This window comes from Hibiscus syriacus, unplaced genomic scaffold (assembly GCF_006381635.1).
Source record: "Hibiscus syriacus cultivar Baekdansim isolate YM2019G1 unplaced genomic scaffold, ASM638163v2 tig00116954_pilon, whole genome shotgun sequence".
Taxonomy (NCBI): domain Eukaryota; kingdom Viridiplantae; phylum Streptophyta; class Magnoliopsida; order Malvales; family Malvaceae; genus Hibiscus; species Hibiscus syriacus.
Genome location: NW_024063483.1, coordinates 1,201,057 through 1,229,010, shown reverse-complemented (window position 1 = coordinate 1,229,010; position 27,954 = coordinate 1,201,057). Strand labels below are relative to the sequence as shown.

Below are 27,954 nucleotides of genomic sequence, written 5' to 3'. Positions count from 1 at the left end.
GGCCATGTTATAAAAGTTACTCTTCATCTAAACCAAGATGATTCAAGCGCATACGCTGTGGATTGCTACACTACAGAAGTATATCGACAGACTTATGTCGAGATTGTCTACCCTATTCCACATCCTTTTGAGTGGGATATACCAGATGACTTACAAACAGTTTTGCCACCAGCCATGGACAGAAGGCTACCTGGCCGACCAAAAAGTCACGATCGTATACCGTCTAAGGGTGAAGAGAAGAAGAGATCGACATGTAGTCGGTGCAAGGAAAGTGGTCATACAAGGTTGACATGTGGATCACCAGTGCCATCACAATCATCTTTTCCTCTACCAAAATATGGATCCTCATCAAAATCCCAATCACAACCGGCTTCACCTTTTGGGACTGTTAACTTAGGTGATTTTTAAATGCAAACGTTGTATTATGTGTACATTATGTGTGAACTTTTAACATTTTCAGTTAGGCATGTATTAGTAACTTGAGTTTGAACATTGCTATGATATGTTCAGTTGTTATCACTTATTAGACATTCATTTGACTATCGCAACACGGAAATCGCAACGCGAATATGACTATCGCAACACGGAAATGACTATCGCAACGCGAAAATAATTTCGCATTGCGATTTTCATTTTAGCATTGCGATTCTCTCGTTGCGATTTTCATTTCGCATTGCGATTCTCTCGTTACGATAGTCATTTCCGCGTTGCGATAGTCTGTTTTGCATTCAACATAATGCATATTGAAATCAACAAATCAACTATTACATTTCAATCAATTAAACAAGCACAATTAATAATTATGTACACATCAATTAAACAAATCAACATTTATAAATCATCTTTTACAAATCAATTAAACAATCAAAAAATAATAATAAGAATTATTTCCTCATCAATTATTGAATCGACTTTTGTACCCATACATCCATTTCACGCAGGTCACTTCAGGATTAACCTGCAGAAACAAAACATTGAATCAACAACACTTTCTACACATCTAAAACCTACAAACATCAAATTATTGAATTCTAGCTACTTAACCAAAAAGAGTATATATGTTTAACAACACTTGCATTTGACTTACAAATTGTTTATGGACACTTTCATAACGCGGATGCAGGTAGGCAGCGTCTCGCATATATCGTTCTAGCCATAAAATGCCGAAACCACAAGCCTACTGCACCTCTATCTCTATCGGTGTGAGGTAGAAACTGTGTACTTCCTGTCGTCAAACGCTCCAAGCACATGCATACGAGAGGACCACAATCCCCTCTGGCTTTCTTCGTTTGTTGTAGCGCGGTCTCGTCTCTGATAACTGTAACATTGAACTTCTTTGGCTTCTTGTTTCCAGAATTAGTCCAATAATTAATTGTATCCAAGAATTTAGCCAAATGAGAGCTCCATCCCTTAATAATATCTCTCAAATCAGACAATGATATGTAATTTATCATGCTGTCATATACTATTGTCTTTAGGGATGGGAGCTGAATCTCGACGAGAAGCCAATGAGTACGTTCTAAAACAGGGATAAACACCTGTATCGAAATGTAATAATTCAAATTGCGCACTTATTTATGAACACCTTTAAAATATTTAAACAAATAAATACTAACCTTATCTGTAACACCCCAACCCGTACCCGACCCGGATATGAGTCAGAGATATTACATTGACTTTTAAAACACAACTCTTAACAAATAATAGCAAAATATTTGAACTTATATTAAGAAAATACGATAATATACATATTGTAATATAAGTTTACCAAAATATTCAGAGCATACACAACTTAACCCTTTAATTATATGCCAACTGCCATTTACATAACAAAATGACCTACTGATTAAGTTGCTTCTGATCTGGTGGTTGCAGGAGTAATGTTGTCCAGTTATTTAACGTGTCCCATCTATTTTCTTGGATCCTACGTGTGAAACACTCACACGCTAAGTCATCGACTTAGTAAGGCAATGTAATAATAATAACAAGGAAATGTAATAAGAATGTCATAATGATATGAAATGAGATGAAAGCATGTACTTAATCAATGTAGTTTACATCACCAATATCCATACCTGTAAGCATATTACTTTAACATTCATGAATTTGTATTAATAAGTTTATTGGCCCATGATATCATATTGAGAACCTAAGGTATGTGAGTATTGTGAGGTTGTGCATTATGCTGTCACCACAGCTCGTATAATTGTACCGAAGTGCCACGTAGAATTGCACCGTAGTGCCATATAATAATGTCCATAAGGACCACATATCATTCCTTAAGAATCATATACATATACTAGGGATCAAGTATGTGTCTTACAAGACTTCACACATGTTCCGCAGAATATATATATATCCCGAAGGACCGCGTAGAATTGCACCGTAGTGCCATATAATAATGTCCATAAGGACCACATATCATTCCTTAAGAATCATATACATATACTAGGGATCAGTATGTGTCTTACAAGACTCACACATGTTCCACAGAATATATATATATCCCGAAGGACCGCGTAGACCCTCTACCTTTTGCATGCCAACTATACCTATAGTTCTCATCTACATAACATGGGCTTTCACACTTCACATAATTTGTATCACGTAGACATAGTATTTTCATACCTTTATCACATAGGCATATCATTTCCTGCATATTCATGTCATGTAATGCATATGGTAAAACTTATATCATGTTTCATATATGGAATGTAATCATTTATTAAAATATTGAATCTAGACTTATCATAAGTCTAGAACTGATTATAATACTATATTCATGCTATGCATATGCACTCACCTATATTTCCTTTCTTTTTCCTCGATCGATCCTACTTGTCGATTGTTCCAGAACTCGTTTAGGCTCGATATCTACATAGTAATTCATTGATACTTATCAGTATACTAATTAGTATATTCTAAACTATCATTTCTTAGGCTAAAAGAAAAGACTTTTTCATCTTTTATGGAGGCATGCATCGATGCACTCCTGATGCATCGATGCACTGAGGGCATTCGATGTTCATTTTATTAGAAATGCATTGATGCACTCCTTATGCATCGATGCACTGACGACATTCGATGTTTGTATTTAAATTAATGCATCGATGCACTTCATATGCATCGATGCACCTTCAACAAATTTCTAAGATTTATCATTGATGCATCGGTGCATAATGAATGTGCATCGATGCACATTGCCCAGAAATGTCATTTAAGCACGGAAATCTCTTCTTACTCTACTTGAAACTTTATATTTCCCCTCTTTTAATATCCCTAACTTGCATACTCTTACTTAAACTAATTATTATCCATTAAATACTTCTAAACTTAGAAATCTAATTCTCCATGTAGAATTTAACAATACTAGAATCCAACCCATTCCAACATGTTCTAATTTGAATTCTAACACCTCATTTTCCTTAAGCTTAGTTATCTAAGGATCAATAAGCAACCTTAAATTCATCAAGAATTTGATTCACAAGAAAACTCACCTTTAGCTTGGCTTCACGGGGAAGAAGAAGAAGAAGATGAGAGAAATGTCTAGAACTCTAATTTTTCTCCCAAATGTCATCCACGTGGGTTATAAGATAACCCCAAATAATATTAAATTCATTTACTTAATAAAAGACTAGTTTGCCCTCTTAACTTTTCCTTATATGCAAAATTATCCTTCTCCAAATATTTTAATCCAGTTCATGAACTTTCAATTTATCTAATTTGGTCACTAAAATTAAAATCTCACAATTTGATCACTAACCCGGTATGAGGGATGTTACAAATCTCCCCCCCTTAAAAAATTCGTCCTCGAATTTTCATTGCACGAACAGATAGGGGTATTGATAACGCATATCTTCTTCACGCTCCCACGTTGCTTCCTCTACTTTGTGATTCCCCCAGTGAACTTTGACCAACGGAACTGATTTATTCCTCAACTGTTTAACTTCATAAGCCAATATTCTCACTGGTTCTTCTTCATATGTCAGATCCGATTAGACTTCTACTTGTTCTGATGCAACGATGTGAGAGGGATCGGACCTATATCTTCGTAACATGGACATGGAAGACGCTATGAATCTTCTCCATTTCCGGTGGCAAGGATAACTGATATGCCACGGGTCCTATCCTTTTAACAACTTCATATGGCCCAATGAATCTAGGACTTAACTTTCCTTTCCGACCAAACGTAATACTTTCTTCCAGGGAGATACTTTAAGAAAACTTATCTCCAACTTCGAACTCATCCCTTTTCTTTTAAGATCAGAATAGGACTTTTGCCGATCAGATGCCACTTTGAGGTTATGCTGAATTTCCCGCACTTTCTCTTCCACATCTTGAATCAAATCTGGACCAATTACACTTCGATCTTTGAGCTCATACCAGTTTAATGGAGTACGACATTTCCTCCCATATAACGCCTCATAGGGTCCATTTTAATGGATTGATAACTATTGTTGTAAGCGAACTCTGCCAGTGTAAATATTTCTCCCACGACCCTTTAACTCAATAACACATGCTCGCAACATATCTTTCAATATTTGAATAGTTCTTTCTGATTGCCCATCCGTCTGAGGGTGAAAGGCCGTACTAAAGTTAAGGCGAGTTCCCAACGCTCCCTGCAAAGATTTCCAGAATCTCGAAGTGAATCGAGGGTCTCGGTCAGAAACTATAGAAACAGGAACTCCATACAATCTAATAATTTCTCTAATGTACAACTCCGCATATTTTTCCATAGAGAAATTAGTTCTGACGGGAATGAAATGAGCTGATTTGGTCAAACGATCAACGATGACCCAAATTGAATCTCTTTTGTTCGGAGTCCAAGGTAACCCGAAACAAAATCCATCGTCACATTATTCCACTTCCATTGAGGAATAAAAAGGGGTTGTAATAATCCAGATGGAACTTGGTGCTCAGCTTTAACTTGTTGACATACCAAGCACTTAGACACAAATTCAGTGATGCTTCTTTTCATCACTGACCACCAAAATCGATCCTTAATATCCTATACATCTTGGTTCCACCCGGGTGCATCGTCAAGGACTACAAGAGCCTCGTCATATTTCTTTCTTCAAATCTTCCTTGTCGGGTATCACAATTCTTCCTTTGTAATACAAATTTCCATCTGACTTAACCTCAAGGTCTTTAATTTCTTCATTCTTTATTTGCTCTATTCTTTTCAAACACATTTCATCTTTACTTTACAATTCTCTATTTCGATCCAACCATGCTGGTTTAAGTTTTAACTCTACACATAGACCACCGTCTCCAGTTAAAGATAATCTTGCATCCATAGCTCGTAAGGCTGCAAACGTTTTCCTGCTTAAGAATCTGCTACTACGTTAGCTTTTCCGGGATGATAGTCATTATCACATCATAATCTTTCAAGAACTCTACCCATCTACGTTGCCTCAAATTTATCTCTTTTTGTCATCAGATACTTCAGGCTCTATGATCCTATATAAGTAACAACGCTCTCCATAAAGATAATGACGCCAAATCTTGAGAGCAAACACTACAGCATTTCTAAATATGGGTGGGGTAATTCTTTTCATGTGGTTTCAACTGTCTTGATGCCTACCGCTACCACTTTCCCTTCTGCATTAACACACACCCTAACCCATTATAGGACGCGTCACTAAACTACTACGAAATTCTTGCCAGTTTCAGGTGAACTAATACAGGACTTCTGTCAAAATTCCTTTAAACTTCAAAACTTTCTTGACATTCAGGAGTCTAAACAAACGGTATGGTTCTTTCTCAGCTTGTTAGAGGCAGCCAATCATTGAAAAATTCTTAACGAATCTTCGATAATAACCGGCAAGTCCAACTCTTCATGGGATTTCGAGTACACCAGCATGTCATCAATAAAGACAACAATAACTGGTCCAAGTAGGGCTGAAAAATCCTGTTCATAAGATCCATTAAAGCAGCAGGTGCATTCGTTACTCCAAATGGCATTACAATGAATTCATAGTGACCATATCTCGTTCTGAAAGCTGTCTTCGGAATGTCTTTCTCCTGAATCTTCAATTGGTGATAACCGGAACGTAAGTCAATCTTCGCGAATACCGAAGCTCCTTTTAACTGATCAAACAAATCGTCAATACGTGGAAGGTGATACTTATTCTTGATTGTCACCTTATGAGCTGATATCAATGCAAAGACGCATTGATCCATCCTTCTTTTAACAAATAACACCGGAGCTCCCCAAGGCGACACTTGGTCGGATAAATCCCTTCTCTAGCAACTCTTGTAATTGATTCTTTAACTCTTGCAGTTCTTTTGGAGCCATTCGATAAGGTTCCATTGCAATCGGAGCTGTTCCCGGATTATTTCAATTTGGAACTCTACTCTCTATTGGAGGTAATCCTGACAATTCAGCAGGAAAAACATCAGGGAACTCTCGAACTATTGGAATCTCCTCTAACCTTTTCTCTTGAGCTCTTGAATCTATCACATTTGCAAAAAAACCCTGACATCCTTGTAGTAGTATTTCTTGGCAGACATCACTGATATTACATTTGCTAAAGGATTACACTTTCACTGATCACATTAACTTCTATTCCTTCTGGACTCTTCGGGTTACCTTTTTCAATCTACGTCGACATTCCCAATAATAATGAAACAACCATCCATTCCCAGAATCACTTCAAACTCGTCAAAGGGTAATTCCATCATATTAGCAGAGAATTCAATTCCCTGAATCTTTATGGACACCCCTTACAAACCTTGTCCCCCCGATACTATGCCCTAACGGATTAGTTACTATCATCATATTACTCGTAGCTTCTATAGGAATTCTCAATTCTTTTACTAATTTACTGGTAATATAAGAATAGTTAGAACCCGGATCAATCATCACCAATACTAATTTATCATACAGTTGAAAAGTACCTACAATGATAGGATCATCACGGTCATCACTTGTCTTTAAATTGTATACCCGAGCAGTGGATCGAACTTCCGGTTGCATAGAGGATTCAGACTGGTTCCTTCCTTACCTCTCCTCGTCCTCTCTGTGAGGTAGAACCACTCTCTCAGATGGTGCAGGCTCACCAACCAATATCGGGCAATCCCGAATAAAATGTCTAGCATCTCCACAACGAAAACAAGCTCCAGAAACCATCCGACATAACCCAGAATGATTCTTCCCACAATGCTGACACTGTCTCACTTGACTCTGAGTGAATCTCCCTGCACCCGATCCCACTGATTGTGTCTGTCTAGGTCTCACCTGACTTGCTCCTCTTGCTGAGGATGCAACTGATTCGGATCTAGTTTGTGATCGAAATCCTGAGTCTCTTCCTCTTTTTGGTGGTGCTGAACTAGAAGAAGTAGTCGTCCTCTTTGATGTCTGAACTCTTGAGTCCCCAAATCTTTCATTCTGAGCCCTTTCAAGAGCTTTTACACGATTGATCACCTCCTGGAACGAGGACAAGTTTAATACTATCAACATTTCTTTAAGTCTAGGGCGCAAGCCCTCCACGAACCATTCGCAAGCATCTTTTTCAGTAGGCACAAGCTCAGCTGCAAACCTGCTCAGCTTATTAAACTCACATTCGTACTCATATACAGAGCGGCTCATCTGCTTCAAATTCATAAACTCCTGCTTCATTTGTCGAATAAACTGATCTCTAATATATTTGTTTTTAAATTATTCTAAAAACAAAGACCAAGTCAACTGGTCGGTTGACATCCTCATGGTGACGTTCGTCCACCATATCCTCGCCTGACCCCTCAATAAAGATACAGCTCCATCTAATTTCTCCACTTCGGAACAGTGGAGACCATCTAGCATGATTTTCAAATTATTCAACCAAAGATCCGCTGACACTGGACCTTCCTCAGCTTCTCCCTTAAATTCGGGAGCTCCTAAACCTCTCAACTCTTTTGCTACATTCATTCTTTGAGTTGGTGGAGCAGGAGGTTGAAAACGCGTCAAAATAGCGTCTAACGTTCTGAAGAACGTATCCTGATCTTGCACAGGCACTCCTGGAGATGTCTGTTCTTCACCTTGCCTGGCCAGGGCAGGTAAATTACTGCTTTCAGCAGGCCTATCTTCTCCCGCTTCACTTCGGGAGCTATTATGTCCGGACATCTAATAAAATAAACACATTATTCTATTAGCAAAACAACATACTCATACTATACCAGATCAGAATTTCACACTATATGTTGACATGTATTCCACTTAAAGACTCTATAGACTCTGGTTTATGCCTAGAATCAGCTAAACCATAGCTCTGATACTATTAAATGTAACACCCCAACCCGTACCCGACCTGGATATGAGTCAGAGATATTACATTGACTTTTAAAACACAACTCTTAACAAATAATAGCAAAATATTTGAACTTATATTAAGAAAATATGATAATATACATATTGTAATATAAGTTTACCAAAATATTCAGAGAATACACAACTTAACCCTTTAATTACATGCCAACTGCCATTTACATAACAAAATGACCTACTGATTAAGTTGCTTCTGATCTGGTGGTTGCAGGAGTAATGTTGTCCAGCTATTTAACGTGTCCCGTCTACTTTCTTGGATCCTACGTGTGAAACACTCACACGCTAAGTCATCGACTTAGTAAGGCAATGTAATAATAATAACAAGGAAATGTAATAAAAATGTCATAATGATATGAAATGAGATGAAAACATGTACTTAATCAATGTAGTTTACATCACCAATATTCATACCTGTAAGCATATTACTTTAACATTCATGAATTTGTATTAATAAGTTTATTGGCCCATGATATCATATTGAGAACGTAAGGTATGTGAGTATTGTGAGGTTGTGCACTATGCTGTCACCACAGCTCGTATAATTGCACCGAAGTGCCACGTAGAATTGCACCGTAGTGCCATATAATAATGTCCATAAGGACCACATATCATTCCTTAAGAATCATATACATATACAAGGGATCAAGTATGTGTCTTACAAGACTTCACACATGTTCCACAGAATATATATATCCCGAAGGACCGCGTAGAATTGCACCGTAGTGCCATATAATAATGTCCATAAGGACCACATATCATTCCTTAAGAATCATATACATATACTAGGGATCAAGTATGTGTCTTACAAGACTTCACACATGTTCCACAGAATATATATATCCCGAAGGACCGCGTAGACCCTCTACCCTTGGCATGCCAACTATACCTATAGTTCTCATCTACATAACATGGGCTTTCACACTTCACATAATTTGTATCACGTAGACATAGTATTTTCATACCTTTATCACATAGGCATATCATTTCCTGCATATTCATGTCATGTAATGCATATGGTATAAACTTATATCATGTTTCATAATATGGAATGTAATCATTTATTAAAATATTGAATCTAGACTTATCATAAGTCTAGAACTGATTATAATACTATATTCATTCTATGCATATGCACTCACCTATATTTCCTTGCTTTTTCCTCGATCGATCCTACTTGTCGATTGTTCCAGAACTCGTTTAGGCTCGATATCTACATAGTAATTCATTGATACTTATCAGTATACTAATTAGTATATTCTAAACTATCATTTCTTAGGCTAAAAGAAAAGCCATTTTCATCTTTTAATGGAGGCATGCATCGATGCACTCCTGATGCATCGAAGCACTGAGGGCATTCGATGTTCATTTTATTAGAAATGCATCGATGCACTCCTTATGCATCGATGCACTGACGACATTCGATGTTTGTATTTAAATTAATGCATCGATGCACTTCATATGCATCGATGCACCTTCAACAAATTTCTGGGATTTATCATTGATGCATCAGTGCATAATGAATGTGCATCGATGCACATTGCCTAGAAATGTCATTTAAGCATGAAAATCTCTTCTTACTCTACTTGACACTTTATATTTCCCCTCTTTTAATATCCCTAACTTGCATACTCTTACTTAAACTAATTATTATCCATTAAATACTTCTAAAACTTAGAAATCTAATTCTCCATGTAGAATTTAAGAATCTAACCCAAATTCCAACATGTTCTAATTTGAATTCTAACACCTCATACTTCTTAGTTAGCTTTATGACAAGTCAAATCCCACTTTCAATTCTTATTATGAACTCTACTTCAAGATTTCACTTTTCTACTTCATTTCTTTAATTATTCATATACTCCTCATCTTATGGTTTTAAGATAATCTAAGCTTTCCTTAAGCTTAGTTATTATCTAAGGATCAATAACCAACCTTAAATTCATCAAGAATTTGATTCACAAGAAAACTCACCTTTAGCTTGGTTTCACGGGGGAGAAGAAGAAGAAGATGAGAGAAATGTCTAGAACTCTAATTTTTCTCCCAAATGCCATCCACGTGGGTTATAAGATAACCCCAAATAATATTAAATTCATTTACTTGATAAAAGACTAGTTTGCCCTCTTAACTTTTCCTTATATGCTAAATTATCCTTCTCCAAATATTTTAATCCAGTTCATGAACTTTCAATTTATCTAATTTGGTCACTGAAATTAAAATCTCACAATTTGATCACTAACCCGGTATGAGGGATGTTACATTATCGACCTCCCACCATGCAGGATAAAGTTTAGCTTGTCCATTAGCCAACACATATGATCACTGTCGTTGATTCTTCAAGTGAACTACGTGAAAAGACGTCGGCATAATTGTATATCGCATTTTTTTTTATATTTTTCTTCAATTTCCTTACAATTAGAAGACGTGTCACCCATGCATCAATATGCTGTTTTACAAAAAAGACATATATTAGTGAATTACATAAATTTTAAAAAAAATTAATCAAACTGAAATATAAGAAGAAATATAAGACTTACCCCCCATCGAAATAGTCGTTGTCTTCAACCCCTAATAATACACCCCACCAAGACCGTTCAATCAACAAATGTATATCATCGTTGAGTTTGTATATGTCAGCGTAACACCCTTGGCTCCGCTCATGTAGATAAAAATCAACTGTGGTCTTAGCCCAAAGGGTATTATCCAGAATTGTTTCCGGTAGTTGTTTCCTCTCCACTTCATCTGCCGGAATGGTACTGGCCGGTAACTTATACGAAAGCCAACAGTCATCCATCATGTCCGGCACGTGAGGGGGCTTCTCAATAATTCGATATATTACGCCGTGTGAATCGGGCTTTAGAATGTTGGGAGGGACCTCTTCAACGATGACAGTGGCCTCTTGAACGGTGGGAGGGGACTCTTGAGGGATGATAGGGGCCTCTTAAACGATAGGGGAGGCCTCTTGAACGATGACAGGTGAGTCGGGCTTTTTCTTACGGATTCTTTACACTATTGGGGTGAACAGAGACGTAATGGCACGTGCACGCCGTCTGATGCGTGAACTCCGTCTTGCAAGAAAAACCCGAAGTAGAGCATCCACCTTAGCGGGCTGCTAAAAATAAATTAATACATAAATCAGTAAATAAACAGACATGATATTAAACAGTGAAAACAAAGACAAATATATTTCAAACTTGCACGGTATTCACCCAAGTCATTATTATATCATTGTTCACAAAATGTATCAGATAACATTCCAGAAGTAAGAACTTATATAAACATTTAAAATGACAACATATAGGTTTAGTGCAGGTTCAATGACAACATAAAGAGTAGTAGTTTATTCTTGAAACTTAAATTTTCAACACTGTAAAGTTAGTATTTGTCTTTTGGTTGAAGTAATGCAATTCATTCAAGTTTCAATTTGCAGAAGAAGAATAGAATCTGAAACTTAAAATCGCAACGCGAAAATGACTATCGCAACACGAAAATGACTATCGCAATGCGAATTTGACTATCGAAACGAGAGAATCGCAATGCGGTTTTCATTTCGCATTGCGATTCTTTCGTTGCGATAGTCAAATTCGCATTGCGATAGTCATTTTCGCATTGCGATAGTCATTTTCGCGTTGTGATTTTGTTGTTGCGATTTTCATTTCGCATTGTGATTCTCTCGTTGCGATAGTCATTTTCGCGTTGCGATAGTCATTTTCGCGTTGCGATAGTCATTTTTGCATTGCGATAGTAAACTATTCTTCTTCTGCAAATTGAAACTTGAATGGATTGCATTACTTCAACCAAAAGACAAACCAAAAACAAATACTAACTTCATAGGGTTAAAGAATAAACAGTTAAACAATATTGGCAGCAACCGAATGAATTTACTAAGCAATCTAAGTGAAATTACGAGTAAATTTATCATCAAGTTAAATATGAAAAATATTAAACTTACCTCATTGCGTAGAGTATGAACCTCGTTCTACAACGATGCTACAATCTCACTTAGAGCTGCTACCTCACCACGTAAAGTAGACACCTCAACACCCCATGCACCATTGTCATCGCGTAAAGTACCGACCTCCTCACGCAAGGCATTAACCTCATTACGTAACTCCCCTAACTCATCCCGTGGAGGTGGAGGTGGAGAATAGGGAGATAAACGTCGTGACATCTTTGCCGGTCGCCTATCATGAGGTGATGGTGGAGAAGAGGCTCGATGATGTGACATAATAGGTGATGACTCTCGTTGTGGAGGTGTATATTCGGGTCGATCAGGTGATGGCTCTGGGTGAGGTGATGGCTCTCGAAGTGGTGGTTGCTCATCATCCGTGCCATAAAAAAAACGCTTACTAGCTTGCCACTAATCAGTGGCAAGCTCAGCTTCCGTGGGTGTCAGCCTCTGTAATGGAGTGTTGGCCTCCTAACAATATAAAAGCTCAAACAAAGTTAAACGTGTACTAGTAATAACTTGTTTATAAACATATGGTAGTATTTGTGTTAACTTACATTATTTATTGTAGTATACGGTAGTAAATCTTCCCATTGCTGCAGGACCATTTTCTCTTCCAGGAAATAGCCCTAGGAATATCATTAGAAGTTTTTAATGCATATGTCTGCATGGCGGGAAAGGCCTCAAATATCCAAATCTACAAACAATATAATAACAAACATTAGTAATTGTTAAAGAATTAATTATAATTTTGGAAACATTATATAAAAATTATTACCTTAAAGGCCCAAATAAAGCCTAACAAAGTGTATTTGGAACCATCGCCACGCAAACTTTTTTGATCATCAAAGGCAGACGACAACTTATTCCATGTAGCTTTCCATATATACGAACCCCACGGAAACAGGTTCCATGCATTTAGGTCATCTACCAATTTAATTAGATCATTAGGAATAGGTTGTCGGGCCTCTCTACCTAAAAAGCCGGCTTGCAAAAGTATTAGAAGGCATACTCGGACAACATCGATGTCATCCATCCGAGTAAAACCATATTTCTTATTCAATAATCTCGTCAAGTCTTCCACGTGTAAATTCGGCTTCTCCGTTGACAGCTTAGGAAAAACCCGGGAAAACCATGATAGGCGGATAATATGTCTAGTGTACCGATCTACATCATCGTGTCCAAAGCGTAGACCGGTGATTAAGCAAAACTCTTCCCGCCCAAAACACGTATACGCCGGTGGAAAATCAAATCATATCTCTTCATCACGACGTTGTATAGTCTCTGGTAGATCGCTAGTCATGGTTTGAAGAAACAGATGGGTCAACACAGCATCTCCACCCGGATGTTGTACTTTCAGCCATGGCCCGAAGCAAGTATCCTCAAATATTTTTCTTTGTGCATATGAAAGCTTCGACGCAATTATTTTGGCCATGCTTACTTTATTTCTTAAGGTCAATTGAGCCGAATAAAAGTTTTGCAAAAACAATAAACATACCAAGTTAGATATACCAAAAACTACACTGTGAAGATATAACAAGAACAATAAACATAAAGAGTAGTAGTTTATTCTTCAAACTTAAATTTGCAACACTGTGAATTTAGTATTTATCTTTGTTTTTTGGTTGAAGTAATGCAATTCATTCAAGTTTCAATTTGCAGAAGAAGAATAGTTTCTGAAACTTAAAATCGCAACACGAAAATGAAAATCGCAACACGAAAATGACTTTCGCAACGCGAATTTGACTATCGCAACGCAAGGATCGCAACGCGAAATGAAAATCGCAACACGAAAATGCCTATTGCAACGCGAATTTGACTATCGCAACGCAAGAATCGCAACGCGAAATGAAAATAGCAACGACAGAATCGCATTGCGATAGTTATTCGCAGTTTCAAATACTAAAATTGAAAGAAACTTGAATGGATTGCATTACTTCAACCAAAAGACAAAACAAAGACAAATACTAACTTTACAGGGTTAAAGACAAAACAGTTTAGCAGTATTGGCAGCAATTGAATGAATTTAATAAGCAATCTAAGTGAAATGGTTAATCTATTATTGAAAACACCAGTAAACTTATCATCAATTTCAATATGAAAAACCTAATAATAATACAAAAATTTCAAAATAAAAATAATTAAAAAAACTAACCCTCGGTGGTTGATTTGGTTGATTTTCCATTTCTGACCGTGAATGATTTCGCCGGAGATGGAGACTGATATCGTCGGAGATGGGGACTGATTTCGTCGGAGATGGGGACGGATGTCGTCTTAGAGAGTGAGAGATGGAGATGAGACTGAGTTGTGATTTAGGGTTTTAGGTTATGAGTTGCGATTACGGGATATACTGTGGACGGTTCAGTGTTCCGATATATTAATATATTCGTGTTTGGAATTTGAAAAAAAAATATGCGTTGCGATATGAATGGCGCTATGTAAATCGCATTGCGATAGTCAGATTCGCGTTGCGATTTATGTATTCGCATTGCGATTTACGTATTCGCATTGCGATTTACGTATTCGCATTGCGATTTACGTATTCGCATTGCGATTTACGTATTCGCATTGCGAATTAGGAAAATCGCAACGCGAATTTGGAAAATCGCAATGCGATAGTCAGAATCGCGTTGCGAATCTAGAAACTAATTTGCGATACCGGAAATCGCGTTGCGAATTATCGATCGCATTACGATTTAGTTGGTCATTTTGGCAAATCCAAAAAAAATTGGTTAAATCGTATATTATAAGGCATTTTTGGTCACTGAGGTTATTTTCTCTTTATAATTTTGGAATTCTGTTGCATTTTGTTATTTTTCCAGTAAAACTGCATTATTTCCTTTCTGTTTGGTTCTCTTAGGTTTATGTTGCTTTGCTATCATTTATCTTTTTGATTTAGTCTCCATACTTTAATTTTATACAATTTTGTTAACATCATTTGTAAGTTCAAATAGTGTAATACTATTAACTATTTTAGTTAAACTGTTGACTCAACTTCTTTCTTAAAAACACTCTCATTTCTAGGGATGGGCATGGGTCGGGTTGGGTCGGATTTTTGGTCCACTCGGCCCGAGAACAAGGGAGCCTCCACCCGAGACCCGACCCGAATATATGACTTAGAAACTCGTCCCGAAATAATAAAAAATTATTTTTATTCAATAAAACAGTTATTTAATTGAAAAAAAAGTTATATATAGAGGGGTATTATTGTAATTATTCTTAAATATATAAGATGAAATTATATTTTTTGGGTTGGGTCGGGTCGGGTATTTTTCACCCTAAAACTAAACTCGACCCGACCCCGAATTTTTTTTTTTAAATTTAACCTAATCGGGTCGGAACTCGTCGGGTTCGGATTGAGTGCCCATCCCTACTCATTTCGTCATGCTAATATGGTTTTATTAATGTTACATATTACATCATCTAAGAGAACGGTGGTTCAAGTACATTATCCTTCAATTTAGAAATTTGAAAAGTCTAAATAGTTTGAACATCGCATCAAATATGTGTAATGCCTATTGAGTTCAAACTTAAGAGAATACACTGTTAAAAAAGGATAATCCCAAAATCCTAAATAAGGATAAAAGATAGACATAGAAGATGAAAAGAAAATTATAATTTAAAGATCAAATATGTGACTAAAAGACATTCACCTGAACACTCCTTGACCTATCCTCTATATTTAATTCTTCATTCTCATATTTGTACTTTTAACTTTTGTATAAATAATCTAAATTAATTATAAAATAGTATCTGAATGGTAACATTGGTTTCCTCGCCGGTTCAAGAATCTTGACCCGTAAATAATAAACAATACTAATATTAAGGGTTAGGCTAAGCAGGATTTTAGCCATTTGCAGAAACTAATTTAATCTTAATTTGTTTGATTGACAGAATCATTATAATTTTGAGTGGATTGCATGTGGATTACAAGCTTCACTTTTTGTTGTTGTGGATTTTCTTTAGGATATAAAATGCTTCTTTTGATAATTCATTCTCACATGTAAATATCTTTTTTCATGCTTTAGTTTTTATTGTATTAACATATGATTTTATAAAATGTTGCAAAATATTTTTTTTTTTGGGTTTGTTGTGATGTTATGGAAACACGAGGTTTATGCTTTACCGTTTTCATTGTTTCTTCTTTTTGGAGTACTACGTGGACCGGAGCGGATATGGGAACGATCCTCTGTGTCTGGGCTGAGTGCATTTACGGGTAGAGCGGCCCCACAAAGGCCGGTGATAGTAACGTATAGTGGCGGTGGCGGTCGTCGTGTGGGTCCCACCTCCTCATCCTTCGCTGGACCTCACGCTGTGCATAGTTGCATCCAATCCAGAAGAAAGGGTCCCACAAAGAAACAACTAGAGTCTGGTAGTGACTAAAGCTAAGCTAAGCTAACGTTATTTTTCCTTCTTTCCTTCTGCAGATAAATATGAGTTATGAACGCTTTCTCTACGTGCAAGCCAATCACAATCATATATATACATATATAATTTATTTATCCTCTTTTATTATATTAAAAGGGGGGGGGGTGCCCTTGTTTTCTCTTCACTTTGTTTTGCACGATTTTGAGTTATTATAGAACACAAAATCATCTGTTTTCTTCTTCTTCTTCATCTGCTACAGCTTCTTTCTTGTCATATTTTTTTTTTGTTGCATGGATGGATCCTTCAAGCAGACAATATCAGGTATATATATTTGCACATATATGATCACAGTGTATATATATGTGTGCGTGATATGATGAAGGAAATATTTTTTTTCTCTTTTTTAAATGTTTAATGACTTTTCCTTTCACTGGTCTTTTCCTTTTTCTTATTTATTTTTTGTCGCTTGAATATTCAAAAGAGATGAGATCTTCAAGTATATTGATTGTGGTACTTTAATTTTATTTTCAAGTATTTAGTTTAATGGCTCTTCTACATATTTTCTAGAATAGGGTTAGGGTATGCCACCGGGATAATCGAAATTATTGATGAGACTCTAATTTTAATATTTGTAATCGGATTTTCAGGAGATGTCTAACCCTTCAATGGTAAACATGGTGGTTACCACTATAGGAAATGAACAACAAGAGAAGAGACCAAGGCCACAACCGGATCAAGCTCTCAAGTGTCCAAGATGTGATTCCACCAACACCAAGTTCTGTTATTACAACAACTATAGCCTGTCTCAGCCAAGGTACTTTTGCAAGTCATGTAGGAGATATTGGACCAAAGGTGGCACACTGCGGAACGTCCCGGTCGGTGGCGGCTGTCGGAAAAACCGAATATCGTCATCCAAGAGTACCCAAGATCAACCATTAACACCAAACACCACCCTCCCATCTTTGAGCTATAACACAAATGACTTCAGCTTAGCTTTTGCGAGGCTCCAAAATCAAGCCAATGTAAAGTTAGGATTTGATGCTAATGAACTTTCCATGCTTGGAAACCCTAATGGCCTCACCTTCATCGGGAACCAGAACGATTTTCAGGGCTTTTATAACTACGTGAGCTTGGGGGAGGTTGACAATGGCGGTGGAACCGTGGCCGGTGTTGGTAATGACATGATGACGGTGTTGCCGTATAACAGCAGCGACGATGACAATGCTGCAATAACGACGACATCGGACGCGATGGTCGCGAAAATGAAACAAGAGTTTTGTAATAACGGTGAACAAAATGAGGACCGGTCCGTATTATGGGGTCTTCCATGGAAACTCAGTGGTGACCATGGGAGTTATAACATGGCTGAGCTTGGCTCGGGAAGAGAAAACTGGGGTGGACTCAATTCATCTTGGCATGGACTCCTTAATAGCTCTCTAATGTATTAATGTAGAAAAAATAATTTTTAATATCAGTTGTACTCGATTCAAATTAATAGATCAATATTGATACTTTCCTTTTATTTTTCATTCCTTCTTCCGAGTGATTGATAAACTGATTATATTTGCACTGATTTTGGCATCATTTTTCAAGGTTTAATCTTACTAGATCTACTCAAGATATCATCTAGGTTTAAAATTGGCCCCCAAAGTTTAAAACATTCTAATTAAGTTCATAAACTACTAGTTTTACATCAATAAGATCTTTCGATTTGTCATTTAAAGTATTGGGTCCATTTAACTAATATGATATTGATACTTCAGGAATTCAACTGAAAATATTTAAAATAATTATTGTTTAAATCAATATCGAATTTTGCTCTATGCAGCTTTTCACAGTTTTCTTTTTGCGATTATAAAAAAGAATCTCTTTAAAAGTTATCATCGTTTTAAATCAGAATTGAAATTTCAAAATCCCAATAGTACATATATTAAAAAATCAATTAATAAAATGAATAATCAAATAGCTTTCGAGAACAATTTGTCTACGGTTTTAAATGGAGAATGAACGAGTCCAAACTTCAGGCCCAAAAATAATGAAATACAATAGCAATTAAGGTGTAAACAAGGCCAACATACCCTCAAATTGTTCGGGCTTCATTAAAAAATTGTCCAGTTTAGTTTGGTTATTATTTTAGAATTTTTTAATTCGAGTTCGAACCGAAGTTCAAGCATACATTACCGAGTAAGCATTTGATAATAAAAAATGTAAATTAAAATATATTGTAATAATAATTTCTTAATATATACATATATAAATATTATTGTAGTTATCCCTAAATATGTATAAGGAGAAAGGTATTATAAGGGATCAAATTTTTCTTAAAAAGAAAACCTGATTCTATAATGCGGAGTTCAGATATTGGCCATCCCTATACTGAAATAGTTGGAAAATTAATGTAATGCGATACGTGTGAAAAGTTTGAACCTAAAACAATTAGCTAAAACCAAGACTTTTCCCCAAAGATAATACACACATTCTTTTTCAATAGAAAGCGGTCAAGCTAAACCTAACTCAACTATGGGAATCAAGACTTTCTAGAGGGTTACACTTACACAATTATTGACCTTCGTGGCTACCAATATAATTTGAAATTGAATTGGATCGGATCGGATTAATTGAATAAACTTATATTTATGAGTAAGTGATTTAACTACTTCAATATGTTTAGACATTTATATCAAACGTTCTATTGAATTTCAATAATATGAAATATAAAAACTAATATAAGCCATTGATATACTCGTAATCAACATTTCTACAATCTTTTAAATAAAAATTGAAATTCAATTCATTTACTATAATTTCATCTTATTACCTAATGAGAAAGTTTGGCAATGTTAAACGATTCAAATTATCTTTACAAATTTTTTTTTTAAAAAATACAAGGATCAAATTCTAATAATTTTTTTTAAATGACCAATCTATCAATTATCATAAAATGGAATTATATATATTAATTGGGAAGTCCTGTTCAGAATTACAATGCAATAAAGATCATAAGTTGGTCGATTTTTTCTCATATGGAATGGTACATTATCTTTGACCTTGTACTTAAACTATTTAAATTTCAATAAGTCCAAGCCCAATAATTTAATATAATGCCCGTCACTAGGGGGTAAGACTTCTCAACTCTTACTCTTTTCCTTATTTCCTTATTTATATTAGGATTATTAAAAGATTTAAATTGGATAGATTCTAATCTGGTTCGGTCTATTTTATACAATTGATTTTCTTTTTCGAAATTTAGAATTGGTTCAACCAGGATGAAATTTTTGAAGGAGAAAATTAGGTTTGACGTAGAGTCGGATTTAAGGTAAAAAATTCATAATTCAAGATAATTTTTATAACTCTCCTCTCTATGTATTTAGCTATAAATATTATAATACTCGTATCTATATATATTAAAGATGATTTTTATCCAAAATTTAGAGAGGATGGAATGTCACAAAATGCTAGAGCGGGTAAGAATTGAGAGGAAGCCTTTAATTTTTGGGTCGGGTTAAAATAACAAAAAGAATAGTCATATTCTCTTGTGCCCATTCCTAATTCTAGTCGGTTCTTTAATTTTTTTTATATAATCATCTATATTCAAATCATCAAGAGGCTAATTTAGATCGAATAATGCAGAGATTCATTATGAAATGGTCTTTCCAATCCAATTCTTTAAATTTTTTATCCAATTTATATGACGAACCATAAGACCAATCAATTCCAAATTTAACCAATTAAATCGACTGCTCTGATTTTTACAACATTTAAAAGAAAAAAATATATGAATAAATTGAACCAGACTTGGTGGTATTCCCATAATATTGTATTTTTAGCTAACAGTAATTCAAAGATAAACTAGCGGGGAAGACTATTCCTACACTTCTAGATAATTGAACACATACCAACCTACTGTCTACCACGAGCTGAAAGCATTTCCATTATTTTAAACGATGAAAAATTAGACAAATTTGTTAATCCGTGTTGTGTTGTAAGACTTTGGGACATGTCATGAGGGTGACGCCATTGACATGTCCATGGAAATTTGTTCATTATTCCATTTATTTGGTGCCCATGTTTCTGCTGAAATTGCAACATTGAAGAAAAAAACATAAAGAATGGAGAATTTTGAGGTTGCATTTTTAAGCTGTCGTTTGTGTTTTCCAGTGCGTTTGCGAACGGTCTTGGGTGGGAAAACTCTAAACCTAGCTGCAATCAAATTATGACCATTGTTGCCCTAAAACCGTGTGGGTCTTCTATATACACCCAAGTCTATACCATATATATCTGTCCTATCACATATTCCAATATAAATATAAAAGTATAATACTCTACATATTCAATATATGCATATTCACGTAAAACTTTTTTTTACGTAAAATAATAAATAAAGAAGAGAAAATTTATTATGACCGACGTATAAAACACACTCTAAACATACTTAAAGCCTATATATACATAAGTAAGTGTATGCTATTTTTCTTTTCTTTTCTTTTCTTTTATTTAATTTTACTGAGAGGGTGTATTATGAATTTTTTAAATCGAGTAAAGTGAAATTTGGATTATAACTTTTTTAAAAAATACATACATTTTTTTAATAATCTCAGCCGACATGAAAATATCAAGTATGGATAATCAATTTTAATCTGAAAATTTTCATAGTTCAGGTTCCACTAGTTTTTGTTGGTCATTCACGAGGTCCATGCACCATTAATTTACACACATACATACAAATGTTGGTGGGCATTTCCATACCCTAGCCGTTTGATAATTGCTACATTTGGAAGCATGAGTCAGTGGTTCATATTAACTTTAGTTTTTGTTTATACAATTTCAAGACAGATTCTTTTAAAAATATAAAATCAATTCAGACATTCCTAATTCCTTCTAAAATAAACTTCAACATGAAATATGTTAAACTTTATATTCCAATGCATAGAAGTTTGTGGTAGAGTAGTTAGAAATTATTCCCTTGCCAATTTCACTTGCAAAGTTCCACTCCACTGCGGTCTCCATAAGAGTCTTTTCCGCGTGGACTTTAGGTCTACATATGATATAATCAACAAAGGCGAACTTATTTTAGTTATCGAAATATATATGGTTGATGTATTAAATTGTATATCATCAGTTTAAAATAGATATTATATATGGTTGATGTATCCAATTATATATTATTATAGAATCATATACGGTTGATGTATCAAATTATATATGATTAGGCTCTTATTTAAAATAAAAAAATTTAATTCTATTTTTGAGCCTGTGATAATCAAATTTATGTGAAATCTTTAAAAAGTTTGAATTTTATATTTGTGTGATAATAATAATAAAGGTGAAGATGTAATGTCATTGTCATTAGGTGGTTAAAATGATAGGGTATTGTCTTGAAGATGGCAGCACCAGAGCTAAGCCTAACCTATATCTTTCTTGGCTCCAATCTATTTTAAATTCATATCATTTTAAATCTAAATTACTTTAAAGTTTCGGTTTATATTTTATGATTTTTTTAATTGAGTCCTTATATATTTAACATTTGCTCTAATGGTTATGGGTAATAAATATAAATTAAAAATTAAACTTATTTATTTATCTGATTATTCATTCGATTATATATATATATATATATATATATATATTTTAAATAAATGTTTTAAAGGGTAAGAGAGACATAAAGAGGTTTGCTCAAGTAAGATAGAGATTGGCCCTCGAGTGCAAAGATAAAGGAGAGCTTGACTGCAAGATCCACCTATCGAACAAGAACGAAAGTCGACCTTAGTGATCCGACAATATCAAGTGAAAGAACTGTCGTTCAATGGATAAAAGTTACTCTAAAGATAACATGTTGATCTTCCCCAAGAGCTCATATCAAAATGAAGGTTTGGCACCTTGATGTCGGCTCTTCGTCGCTTAGAGCTATAGTATGTTTCAAGAGTTGAGTTTAGAACATCGTGTGATAATTTGATCCATATCCAATGTGGGTATTTCAATATTGAGAGGACATTTTTCTAGTACGTGAGGATCGGGAAATGTTTTACCAAATTAAATAGTTTAGATTATGATATATAACAACAATAATGTTACTGTTTTATAACATTTCTTTACCGATCATTCAAATCATCTAGCAGGAATTCAAATAGAAAAATTAGGTCATGGGTCGTGAGGTGTACAAAAAAGAAAGGTTTCAAACTAGAGGAAGTCATTCTTTACACGACAAAACAACTTAAGGAAGAAGGAAAGAAATGAAAAGGCATATGATAAAAACACCTTCACTGTAGAAAGCAGCCAGACCAGACACGAATCTGGAAACAATTTTGAACCAATGATATCATGTTTCATACTACAACATCCCACGATCACACTGTTTTCTATTTTGGCCTCAATTTTATTTGTTCTATAAATAATAACCCTCTCCTTGCAAAAAACAAACCCCATAGGTCATAGCTCTCTCTCATACAACACCAAATCTCCTTTGGCCTAAACCCCCATGTTCAAGATGGAACATAGTGAAACAACACCGGTCGGTACTCCGAATTCTTTGAACTCGTTGTCTCCTTCCCTCTCCCCTCCTCTGACTTCGAATCTTACATCTCCACCGGTCGTTATTAGTCCATGTGCTGCGTGCAAGATCTTGAGGCGAAGGTGCACTGATAAATGCGTGTTGGCACCTTATTTTCCTCCGACCGAACCGGCTAAGTTCACCATTGCTCACCGCGTGTTCGGTGCTAGCAACATAATCAAGTTCTTGCAGGTAGTTTAACTTGATCTCAAGACAATAGCATGTCTGAATTGTTCCCTGGGAGATTTCTCAGAGAAAAGGCTGCTTTTTTTAGTTAGGTGTGAAAATGGTAAAGGGTTAATTTAATAAGATATCCCTATATTATAACTTAAATTTTAAATTAGTCGTCAAACTTTGAAACGTCTTAATTAAGTTCCCCAGATATCATTGCCATATCAATCAATTCCTTTTATTTGTCTAACTAAATTGATTCATATAAATTTCAAGTTTAAATCTCAAATACATGTCATCTCTTTCTCAGGAACTTCCAGAGTTCCAAAGGGCCGATGCGGTAAGCAGCATGGTGTATGAAGCGAGCGCGAGAATTCGAGACCCAGTTTACGGCTGTGCGGGTGCGATTTGCCAGTTGCAGAAGCAAGTTAACGAGCTTCAAGCACAATTAGCCAAAGCTCAGGCCGAAGTGGTCAACTTGCAGTTTCAGCAAGCGAACCTCGTGGGGGCATTGCTTTGCATGGAGGTGGCACAATCTCCTCAGCTAAATCCCGAGCAATCAGTCGACGAGAACACTGTCATCGGCGGCCTGCAAAGCTTCCATAACAACCCCAACTTCATGGAAGACAATTTATGGGAGCCTCTTTGGACATGATTGATGCTCGTATGTATAAAGTAACCAATGGTTTCATTATGATCCCATGAAAAAAGTTATAGACGCTACAACTCTACTGAAATTTAGGGTTAAAAGCCTAATTTCAAAACCATAACAAATTTTAGGTCACCGACTATATTATGATTTACTTAAAGATTGATGTTTGATTGCTCCTTGTCAAATAAGCTAGCTTTTGACTGTCTCTTTCATTTAGTTTTTCACTATTACAGTGCTCTGCTATCTCTATGGTATACCAATTAAATACGAACAAGTGTCATGACTTACCAATCAATTCAATTCAATTTGAGTTTTTCAATCTTAACTGGTTTTAGTTCAATTCAATTTGAGGAGAGTTGATTTTTTTAGATCCATATAAAAAATTGTGACAAACTAAGATTATATTAAAATCTTTGAGGTCGGATAATATTTTTTTAGAGTCGGGATAGAGTAAATCAATGGTTTTTTCTAAACATTTCAAGATCAGATTGAAGTCGAGTTATGCTTCTACTAGGTCAAGTCGAAATCAAATCAAATCAAATTATGTTAAATTTAGGATTAGATTAAAGATCGAATAGAGAATCTAAAAATTCGGGTTGGAATCATAGTTGCAAAAAATCTAGCCCATAACGCCCGTTATCATCCCTAATTACAATTCTACTTCAAAAAGTATGGATAAGTAATTCAAGACCTAACACAATTGCTAGTGTTTTTAAGGATTTTTATTTGATTAATTTCAAGATTTTATTTCTGAGAATATATGTATTTTTTTAGTGATTCACTCAATCGTATGAAACATCATGAAAATTTTAAATAATATCAATATTAATAAAATTAATATTTAATTATTTCATAATTTATGGGAAACAGATACTATGATAAGGTGATAGCGTGACAAGAACGAAATTATCTTATCTGCTGTTTTGGGGCCTTGGGCTCACCTTTGTTAATTGGTAAAATTTCAGTTTTAACCCCCTTGGATTAAGTTTTGTAGTTATCTTTAACATCTTAATTTTCTTTTTAATTTTATCTCGGTCACCTAAAATAAATTTTCTGACTTCAGCTTTGATTATCACACAAGAAACATAAAACTAATTATATATATAAAAGTCGATTCAATAAAGTACTAATTTATAAAGTCATAATCAATTAAGATTAATGTCAATATGTTTTTTATAATTAATGATATTTAATTTATTAATCAACTAATTTGATAAGATTAGTACATGTGCATTGTTCCTCAAATTTATTCACAAGTTTTATTGTGTGAACATGATGAATGTAAGATTTTATATTAGGGGAGACAAATTTGTAAATTTAATTTTTTTTCTAAAAAACAAAAATATATTATCAATAAAATATATATATAAAAAAATTTAAAATATAAGATATTTTAAAAATTTAAAGAGGAACGATTACTCACATCCGTCCCCTTTTGTACATGCCTATGTGAAGTGATAGGTAATGAAGATCCCGTATTGCCATTGCATTTGGTCCTTGATAAGCTTAACAACGACAGCCACGTTGGACACATGGTTGGCACCCATTTCTTCCTATCTTTTATCTATTTTCATCCATCATTCTTTTAGAATTTTGATTCCTTTTTCCTTTCCCAATTTGTACAAGCTAAATCTTGATTGCTTTATATTATTAATTTTTTTTATGTTTTATTATAATTAGAGATAACGGCTTAATTTTTTATTTGATATGATTGAATTTTTTTTTACAATACAACTAATTAGACAAAAAATGTAAAATCTCTCGAGTCGACACGCATCTAACTTTTTGGGGCAGAACTCCCTGGGTATAACACAATATCAGTTTAGGGTTTTGGGTCTTCCTATAACTATAAACGTGTATATAGAATTTTTGCGTTTAAGTTGTGTTAAAGTGTTTTGTGAGATATTATGACCCATTTAAGTTTTGTTGTATGAACCCATCAAATAACTTTAATGGTTAAAATAAGTGTTGTTCTTTCTAGAGGTTCGGGGTTCAAGCAGCCGCGTCTATAGGTGTGGGCGTTGCTAATGGTTAATTTAAGTACATGTATTTAACACTTGTGTCTGATTCAAACGATGAAAGACGCTCAAGTCAGACACATATTCACATTAGACACATGCTAGTATCCAACAGGGGCATGCGTTTCGAAAGGTTTTCAAATGCAGCATTGGTTGTTGACAAAGATAATGCAGTATCAAAGCTTGAACTATGGTATTCCTCGATCCTAAACCATATATCGTAACTACAAGACACTGCTTTTGAGTCTTTTTTATCATCCATGTCACCCTAATATTAGTTCAACATCAAGACAATGCATATTCTAATGGTTTGGCTTTGAATAAATGGTTATAAAATAATCATTTGCGCATATTAGAGCATAAGATATTATGAGCAAAAGTTTAAAACTTCTGTATGCTATACCTGATCTGGCTTCTATTGTTTCAATCCCCAAAGTCATCCTCCATTGCATATAGAAGTTTCCGACAAGTCTGTCCGTCGACAAGATCTTTGTTTTGCAATTCTTTTAACAATCCCATGGCTTCCTCAACCCTTCCTCTTCTGCAGATCTCATCCAAGATCGTTCTGTATGTTATTAAATCAGCAGACTTGCGCATTTCAATCATATCTCTTAGATAACGCACTGCTTCCTCAACCTCTCCAGCAATGGCCAAAGCATTCACAAGGGAGTTATACGATTTACTGCTAGGAGTAAACCCGTTTTTCTTCATTTCATCGCACAACTCCCTAGCATTATTTGTTCTACCTTGCGCACATAACCCGTAAATCAAATAATCATAGGAATAAGCATTGGGCAGGCACTTGTAAACGACACCCATTTGGTGAAACACCCGTAGAGCATCATTGACATGAAGCGAAAGTACGTACCCTTTTATCATAGAATTCAACGAGAAAATGTCCGGTTCGATCCCATCATCGACCATTTGCCTGAACAAACACCTAATAGTCCCCATGTACACATGGTTTATATAAGAATCTCTTCCCCTACTCAACATCGCGGTGAAAAGAATGTTATATGTTCTAATAGACGGCCTGCAATCGAGTTTCCAATTGTTCCTCATATGCTTAAATATATTCACAGCTCTACTCAACTTCCTAGCTTCCGTAAAAAAGTAAATGATGGTATTATAAAGAGGCTCGGAACCGAATGAACGAATCGCAAGCACTTGGTTAACCACAACATCCATTTCTTCATACATTTTTGAAACACCGAGCTTCTTTATGGTAATATGATAAGTGGAAACTTCGTGCCGGAACCGAGGCTGCTGGGCAGCCCAATTGAATAACTCCCAACATACTAAAGGGTCTTGTTCTAGAGTTATGGCATTGAAAAGCTCTTCAGCAGTGAATCTAGGTGGGAGCTGTGAAATGGCATTATGAAATTTAGCTTGGTCAAGGACTGGTTTCTTCGCAGCTTTTAATCTCTTATTGGTTCTTCGTCTAAACGATCCAGACCGGGCTTTAGTCGAGTAAAAAGAACACGAAAACATGCTATGAAATTGGTGTGAAATTACAGAGAATGATGGGTCAATCTGGGTAAAGCCAAAGGGGCTTTGTTTAGGCAGATAACTACAAAAACCAGGGTAATAACAAAGATGGTGGAAAGGGTTCGTGTGGAAAGCAGTTCTCAAGCAATATCTACGAAGAGCAAGCATATTACTGTTCATCAAATGAAATTGCATCTGGAATTGAAGCACAAAAAAGATGATTTTCCGTTTGTTTCTCGGGAAATTGACATGGAATATAGAGACAAAGAGAGATGGATGTTGAGAATCTAACCTCAAAACATGTCGAAGCAGAGACAAAACAGTCGAAACTGAACAGTGAGCCGCGAAACTCAAAAGCTTCATTGGTGGAAGACTGAAAATTTCAGGCTATTTTCTGTTCAGTTCTCAGCTTCGACCAGATGGGCCTCAAGTAGTTAAAATCCTAATCCAGAATTTTAT

The 27,954-nt window shown here is 35.3% G+C and overlaps 3 protein-coding genes across 3 annotated transcripts; 2 read left to right on the top strand and 1 right to left on the bottom strand.

Moving 5' to 3' along the window:
- The first annotated feature begins 16,346 nt into the window (after positions 1 to 16,346).
- On the top strand, positions 16,347 to 18,067 carry LOC120189365 (dof zinc finger protein DOF2.1-like). Its single transcript, XM_039192665.1, has 3 exons — positions 16,347 to 16,623; positions 16,879 to 16,940; positions 17,267 to 18,067. Exons 1-3 carry the CDS (start codon positions 16,347 to 16,349, stop codon positions 18,065 to 18,067), a joined length of 1,140 nt encoding a protein of 379 aa, XP_039048596.1.
- A 4,988-nt stretch (positions 18,068 to 23,055) lies between these two features.
- LOC120189389 (LOB domain-containing protein 1-like) lies at positions 23,056 to 24,037 on the top strand. The gene is made up of 2 exons (XM_039192680.1): positions 23,056 to 23,358; positions 23,648 to 24,037. Exons 1-2 carry the CDS (start codon positions 23,095 to 23,097, stop codon positions 23,990 to 23,992), a joined length of 609 nt encoding a protein of 202 aa, XP_039048611.1. The 5' UTR covers positions 23,056 to 23,094; the 3' UTR covers positions 23,993 to 24,037.
- A 2,253-nt stretch (positions 24,038 to 26,290) lies between these two features.
- On the bottom strand, positions 26,291 to 27,851 carry LOC120189388 (pentatricopeptide repeat-containing protein At2g27800, mitochondrial-like). The gene is made up of 2 exons (XM_039192679.1): positions 27,788 to 27,851; positions 26,291 to 27,369 (listed from the first exon to the last, which is right to left on the bottom strand). The coding sequence occupies exon 2, from the start codon at positions 27,205 to 27,207 to the stop codon at positions 26,431 to 26,433; it is 777 nt and encodes a 258-aa protein (XP_039048610.1). The 5' UTR covers positions 27,208 to 27,369; positions 27,788 to 27,851; the 3' UTR covers positions 26,291 to 26,430.
- Between the last annotated feature and the right edge of the window lie 103 nt (positions 27,852 to 27,954).